Here is a 7926-nt window from a genome sequence, read left to right as displayed (position 1 = left end):
TGATGAATTCTTACATGAGATCTTATATAGGATACTATATAAGATTCTACATAAGATTTTACATGGATTTTTATATATATTCCTGTATGATGAATTATTACATGAAATCCTATATAAAAATCCATGTAAAATCTTATGTAGGATCTTATATAGGATCCTACAAAAAAATCCTATATAGTATCCTATATAGGATCTCATGTAAGAATTCATCATATAGGAATTTATGTGGGATGTCATGTGTGGATTTCACTGTTTTAATTGCCCGGACAGCACCGAAAAACTTCCCTAAACCTTGACTGAACCTCGCTTGACGAGGTTCGGGAACTTGAGTCGCGAGGTCCAAACGAGGTTGAGTTGATGTTTAAATGTCCGCGCATAATAAAGGTCAGTCACAGAGGTTGACTGAATATTGGATTTGAATTTCTGTTAAATATTAAAATTAAAGATTCTTGGCATATTGTGAGGGGATACTTAAGGAAATTAAAAATTCAAGATTTGTTAAATATAATCGTTAAATATTGTGATATTGTTTTGTGCTACGAATAAATTTTTGGTAAATTTTCGTAGTAAAAAAAATCAACTAATTATTACGGTATTTAGTTAATTAATTTTTTTGGAGAGAAAATTTGACAAAAAAGTTATTTTCTTATCGTTATAATTTTTTAGGCCACAAACTATTTTTTTAAAGAGAAAATTTAAAAATGATTAAATTTCTCATCTTGATATTATTTTTGTGCTACAAATATTAACTTAAAATAACTTAAAATAACTTTGATGACCATTTTTTTAATTTAATTATTAACTAGCGATGTATTCCTCGCTCACTAACGCTCGCTCGGTTAAAATTGTACTTATTGTTGTTTATTTATTGTAGTTTATGTATATATTATATTTATAATTTATGTTTTAAATTAATATCTTATTAATATTGTATAAAATTTATCTTAAAATTGAAAAAAGATGTTACATAAAAATAGTTTGTAAGATTTTCTAACAGCATATATGCAAAGTATTTTAAGTTATTTGAAAATAATTGAAAATAGATTTTTCAAGGACGGTGTCGAGGTCACGGGGTCGGTGTCGTTTTTCGAAATTTGTTAACTTAATATAATAGAAGATTTTTCCCATTGGGTTTTTAAATTCATTTGCTTTCTTTTTATTTTTCCGTATTTATGCTCCTTCTAAATTTCCAGAATATTTAACGATTACATTTAACAAATCTTGAATTTTTAATTTCCTTAAATATTTCCACACACAATATGCCAAGAATCTTTAATTTTAATATTTAACAGAATTTCAAATCCAATATTCAGCCAACCTCTGTGACTATGACCTTTACTATGCGCGGACATTTAAACATCAACTCAACCTCGTTTAGACCTCGCGACTCAAGTTCCCGAACCTCGTCAAGCGAGGTTCAGTCAAGGTTTAGGGAAGTTTCGGTGCTGTCCGGGTGTTCATCTAAGATATCAATTAGGAAATTATATGATAAATTATGTAGGAAATTCCAATATAGATGTAGATCATCATAGTTCCACTCTTACGTCGCCGGATGGTGATAATTTTTTTTCTTACAGTTGAGATCAGTCTTGAATACTATAAAAGCTGAGACTCTTAACTGAGAAGGTGTATTGCAAAGCACAATTTTTTTTCTTTTCAGATGAATTGCAGTAATATTATTTGATTTTTAATTAAATAATTTTTATTTTTTATAAACTGCCATCTGCCAACTGAAAATTTCTATATGAAATCCTATATTGTTTCCTTTATATAATTCAATGTGAAATCTTAGATAGATATTTCAGAGTCTACATGAAATCCTTTATGATTTCTTATGTTCAAATTGATCATACAATATATATTATCCCACGAGAGGATTTTTAATATGATTTTATGTCATTTTTTTTGAAACAATTTTAAATTTTCATAGTAAACTTAATGATAAATTTTCTGCATTCTATAATCTATTAACTAAAGAATAAAATCTTTTAGCACTCAACTGTTGAATTTGGAAGCAACATGAAACTCTCCATTTTAATACCTTTAATAATATTTCTGAGCCCATTATATTGCACTTATGAAAAAGCAGTATTTGCAATTTACACATGGAAGAGTAATTTAGAAACAGCTCTAACCAAGGAAACAACTGTGCATCAACAGCTTCTTTTATATGAAAATGATTTTAACAACAGCAATATTTATCAACTCGAAAAAATTATTTCAAAAAAGATACCAACACGAGTTGCTGATTTCAAAACCATCATGAAAGAAGACGGAGAGCTTATGGAATTATCTCCATATTTGCTAAAGGTGACAAGAGTTGTAATCATCACTTCAAGAATTGATCCGAACAATTCATCAAAGGTACTCAACATACTTGACTCTCTTGCTGAGATGTCTGAACAGAAAACACGTCCAAAAGTCCTAATAGCAACCACAGTTGAAAAAAGTATCAAGTATAAAAAATTCCTTCAGATGTGTTGGTCAAAACAGTTTTTGGACGTTAGTATCCTTGAGCTAAAACAGCGTAAAGATGATGAAACAGTACTAGCTAAAAATTCCAACGCAGTGGATGCAAAGTTAAACTACTACAATCCATTCACTAAAAGATCTGCTAAAATGACTTTCACAAACCAAAGCATTTTGTTTCCGTACAAACTTCGTAATCTGAATGGTTACGAGATAAAAGTCGGTATGTTTCACTTTCCACCTTTTGTCAACATTACGCAAAATTCAAGTGGAGATGTTATAAGAATCAATGGACCTGACATCAATTTGTGGATTACTATGTCAAAGGTTATTAACTTTTCTATAAAAAAGGAAATATACAACTATACTTATTGGACTGAAATATACTTCATGAAAGACTACACCCCTAGAGCGATGAGAAAATTTTTTTACAACCATTTTCAAGCTTTTGCTATACAAACCGGTTTAACGGATATGTTTGGTGAAAATATTTTCGAAAGATGTAGAGGTACAAGAGTATTACGTTTTGTCATAGTAGTACCAATTTTGCCAAGTGAAAGTAAAAGTTTGATAAGCGAATGGAATCTATTCGAAATTGTACTCGTTGTCTGTTCAATTTTGATGCCGTGGTTGATAAGTAAATACCTAAAATTCGATGAACGAAACTGGAAATTAATCTACATTGTTCAAATCGCACTGGGTTCTTCAGCCCCTCCAATGCCAGAGAAAAGATTAGAAAGAATTATATTTAACTCGACGATGCTTTTTTTCTTCTTACAATCGTCAACCATCTTTTCGACATTGTCAAATTTTCAACTCCAGAAAGAAGTTTTAAATGAAATTAAAACATTTGAAGAATTGTATGCTGCAAATTTAACTCTTATTAAATATGCCAATTACAAAACTTTTCAGGACAATGATATTGCCTACGAAAAACTTTTTAACAATGGAATTTTCAGTAATATGTCGTTTGACGATTGTGTACAACTCGTTAATGATTACCAAAATGTTTCATGTTTTGGCAGAGAGCATATGGCATATATGGCTATGCAAAGAATAAAAAATGCTGATGGACGAATGAGAATAAAGATTTTCAATAAAGTTTTTGTAATTCCTGGAACTTCACTTTATTTTTCTGAAGGATCACCATTTCCAAGACGATGTGAGTCTGTTACGGCTGATCTTGTGAAATCTGGAATTAGTAACAAATGGGATGCTGAATACTTTCCAAAAGTTTCTGACGAACAAAGTCAAGTTGATTTGTATAAACAGGAATTGTCTGTTACATCGAAGATTTTAAAATTACTTATAATGCTTCTAATTTTTGGATACCCAGGTGCGAATTGTCGGTCGGCCCATGGTCGGGCCGACCATGTGCATGGTCGGCCCACCTCGGGCAGCCAGAGGTCGGGCCAACTAGCGAATTGATAACGTCGGCCGACCTATGGTCGACTAAGTTGGACCGACTATGGGTACCATAGTCGGGCCGACCAAGGCTGCCCTAGTTGGGCCGACCATCCTTGCCGACGGTCGGCAGCCATAGTCGGGCCGACCATGGCAGCCATAGTTGGGCCAACCTTGGCTGCCGACCATCCAACTTGACGGTCGGCAGCCATAGTCGGCCCGACTAAGGCAGCCGAGGTCGGCCCAACTATGGCTGCCATGGTCGGCCCGACTATGGCTGCCGACCGTCGGCTATGATAGTCGGCCCAACTATGGCAGCCTTGGTCGGCCCGACTATGGCTGCCGATGGTCGGGCCAACTAGCGAATTGATAACGTCGGCCGACCTATGGTCGACTAAGTCGGGCCAACTATGGGTACCATAGTTGGGCCGACCTTGGCTGCCGACCATCCAACTTGACGATCGGCAGCCATAGTCGGCCCGACTATGGCTGCCATGGTTGGGCCAACCTTGGCAGCTAAAATTTTGCCGACCATAAACATTAAAATATAAAAATTTGTTATACAAATAACATATATTAGTAATCATTTTAAATTCATTATACATTTATTTTATATACTTAAACACTAAACGCAATCGTAAACATACATATATACAAATTAAAATTTTTAACGCTCGCAGGGATCGAACTCGCAACCTAACGCACCGCAGTCTAATACGCTAACCACTACACTACGCAATGACATATGAGTCACGGAGAAAAATAAATGTTATAAGCTACAGCTTGAAAAAAATTAAAGTTAGTAATTCAAAATAATAAATTAATCACATATAACCTTTTTTCTTTTTAAATTAATCAATTACAAGTAAATTAACAAAAACATTTTACATTTGTCAATGGTAGGAGAGAAATTTACTTTATGATGGTCGGCCCAACTATGGCAGCCAAGGTTGGACCGACCTTGGCTGCCAAGGTCGTACCGACCATTGTCCCCCATGGTCGGCCCAACTATGGCAGCCAAGGTTGGCCCAACTATGGCTGCCAAGGTTGTGCCAACCATTTTCCCCTTAGTCGGCCCAACTGTGGCTGCCATAGTTGGACCGACTATGGGGAAGAATGGTCGGCCCAACTATGGCAGCCACAGTTGGGCCAACCATGGCTGCCAAGGTTGTGCCGACCATTACCCCCATGGTCGGCCCAACTATGGCAGCCATGGTTGGCCCAACTGTGGCTGCCATAGTTGGACCGACCATTACCCCCCCTGGTCGGCCCAACTATGGCAGCCAAGGTTGGCCCAACTATGGCTGCCAAGGTTGTGCCGACCATATTCCCCCATAGTCGGCCCAACTATGGCTGCAATGGTCGGCCCAACTGTGACTGCCGACGTCGGCAGCCATAGTCGGCCCAACTTTGGGTGCAAATATTTACCATGGTCGGCCCAACTCTGGCTGCCGACCGGTCGGCAGCCAGAGTTGGGCCGACCATGGGCCGACGAACCAACTCTGGCGGCCGACCGAAATTCGCACCTGGGATCGTGTTTCTTTTGAGAAAAATAATTCTGTAATCCTTGATATACCGACCATCGATATACTCGGCTGCCAGTCATGCTGACTACATTCCCCGTAGTCGGCCCAACTGCGGTTTTCAAAGTCATGCCGACCATTCTCCCCCTAGTCGGCCCAACTGTGGCTGCCATAGTTTGGCCGACTATGGGGAAGAATGGTCGGCCCAACTATGGCAGCCAAGGTTGGACCGACCTTGGCTGCCAAGGTCGTACCGACCATTGTCCCCCATGGTCGGCCCAACTATGGCAGCCAAGGTTGGCCCAACTATGGCTGCCAAGGTTGTGCCAACCATTTTCCCCTTAGTCGGCCCAACTGTGGCTGCCAAGGTTGTGCCGACCATTACCCCCATGGTCGGCCCAACTATGGCAGCCATGGTTGGCCCAACTGTGGCTGCCATAGTTGGACCGACCATTACCCCCCCTGGTCGGCCCAACTATGGCAGCCAAGGTTGGCCCAACTATGGCTGCCAAGGTTGTGCCGACCATAATCCCCCATAGTCGGCCCAACTATGGCTGCAATGGTCGGCCCAACTGTGACTGCCGACGTCGGCAGCCATAGTCGGCCCAACTTTGGGTGCAAATATTTACCATGGTCGGCCCAACTCTGGCTGCCGACCGGTCGGCAGCCAGAGTTGGGCCGACCATGGGCCGACGAACCAACTCTGGCGGCCGACCGAAATTCGCACCTGGGTACACTTGTGCCTCTTTTGCATTCGTTGGAGAAATTTTAATTCATAAATTATTTGAATCTCTAGGTCAAATTTCGTTTATGTATATTGGAAGTATTAATTAGCTCCCTACTTAATTTATTTTAAATAAGTTACCAGTTTTTTTTTAATTTGGAAAATTATGTAATGGTCACCATTATTCCCTCTTAATACTGTAAATTCCCTTCAATATTTTTTCACAATGTAATAAATGATTATTTTCAAATTTAATCCTGAATTAATTTTTTAAATTCACGCCTCTCCGTTTATTTTTGTAGAGCTAGACGAGTTAATTTTGATTTTTAATTTTATCGTTTAAATTTTTTTAATTGATCCAAGCAAAATATCTGGCGCCCTTCAGGTAAATTTTCTAAAATATTTTGATTTTTCTGAGTTTTTTATTGTAATGAGAATTCTAACTTTGGCTTAAATTTTTTAAATATTTTTTTTGTATTTTCTCTATTTATTTAAAATGTCGTGTTTAATTAATATTTCGTTTGATGATAATCAATAATTTTCTATACAAATTATTTCAAATTTTTTCTAACGAATAAAAAAATCATTTGCGAGACAAAATTATTTTTTTTAAGTTAATATTATAGAAGTTGGTCAAAATCAACCAAAACGAATACTTTCTCATTTATGATGAGAATGTAAAAACAAATTTTCAAAAATGTTAAAAAAAAAAAAATTTGAGTTGATTTTTATTATTTTATGTTATTTAGATGTTATTCTAATAAGTATCTAAGTCAGAAAAAAATATATTTGATTTGTATTTTTTAATATTTTCTTCTATTTGCCATTGCTTCATTCACTATAAATTCAATTTTTTGTATTTTTTGATGTTAAAAAATTCGTAACTTTTTTATTGTAGCCTCTATTGAAAAGTGTTAAAGAAAAAAATGTGTCTTTTTAGGAGTATTTTTAGGGAAAAATAGTAGAAAATTTAAAAAAAGAAAAATTGAAAAATTTGAATTTTTTCAAAATTCAAAATTTGAAAAACTTTTTTGTTTTAATTTCTATCGAAAAGTGTTGAAGGAAAAAAATGTTTATTTTTGGTAGTATTTTTATGGAAAATTAAGAAAAAAATTTTTTTTTTAAATTTGAGAAAAATTGAATTTTTTGAAAATTCAAAATTTGAATAATTTTTGAATTTTTGGGCGGATAAGTCTGTCCGACGAACTCAGGCTTCATTTTTACATGTTGAAAGAGTATACCAAATTTCAAAGCGATTCGTTAAGATTTGTTCAAGTTATCGTGGGGACAAAAAAGTGTCTACAGACAGACGACAGACGACAGACAGACGGACAGGTTTTCAAAACCTATTTTTTTGGCATCAGGAGGTCTCAAAACGTGGAGATTTACATGAATTAGAAGTTGGTCAAAATCAACCAAAACGAATACTTTCTCATTTATGATGAGAATGTAAAAAAAATAGAAAATGGCAAACTCAATATGGCTACCCAATATGACGGAAAAATTTGAAATTGATATGCTTCGTTCAAAATTCGGTGCTAGTGAATTTGTGGGGTCGGTAAATCAAAATTTGAGGATCGATTTAACAAATTCAAAATTTGGATTCATAGACACCAAAAATCTCCGTGTACCGAATTTAAAATTAATCGAATAAATGTTAAATTATTCCGTTATGATGGGCCAGCCATTTTGGATTTTTTAAATCTAACCTCAAATTCGAATTCAGGGACCTCGAAAACAACAGTGTACTCATTGATACTTTAATAGAAAAAGATTTACTATTTTCTTTAATTGTGTACAAATACG

General features: G+C 35.8%; 1 protein-coding gene across 3 annotated transcripts; it reads left to right on the top strand.

Annotated features, from left to right (window-relative positions):
• Positions 1-1777: 1777 nt before the first annotated feature.
• Positions 1778-6796, top strand: LOC127278102 (uncharacterized). Of its 3 annotated transcripts, XM_051299642.1 has the most exons (3): positions 1778-4822; positions 4920-4992; positions 5886-6796. In XM_051299642.1, the coding sequence occupies exon 1, from the start codon at positions 2020-2022 to the stop codon at positions 3895-3897; it is 1878 nt and encodes a 625-aa protein (XP_051155599.1). In that variant the 5' UTR covers positions 1778-2019; the 3' UTR covers positions 3898-4822; positions 4920-4992; positions 5886-6796. The 3 variants fall into 3 exon arrangements, with proteins under 3 accessions (XP_051155599.1, XP_051155597.1, XP_051155598.1); XM_051299640.1 differs by having other exon boundaries at positions 1778-4992; XM_051299641.1 differs by lacking the exon at positions 5886-6796 and adding an exon at positions 5162-5282 and having other exon boundaries at positions 1778-4967.
• Positions 6797-7926: the final 1130 nt, after the last annotated feature.

This window comes from Leptopilina boulardi, unplaced genomic scaffold (assembly GCF_019393585.1).
Source record: "Leptopilina boulardi isolate dan_hultmark-lab unplaced genomic scaffold, ZJU_Lbou_2.1 LbouV2_195, whole genome shotgun sequence".
Taxonomy (NCBI): domain Eukaryota; kingdom Metazoa; phylum Arthropoda; class Insecta; order Hymenoptera; family Figitidae; genus Leptopilina; species Leptopilina boulardi.
This window is presented reverse-complemented; position numbering and strand designations above follow the sequence as displayed.

Excerpts from the sequence above, each read along its gene's own strand:
- LOC127278102 (XM_051299642.1), top strand. The coding sequence starts at position 2,020 with ATGAAACTCTCCATTTTAATACCTTTAATAATATTTCTGAGCCCATTA.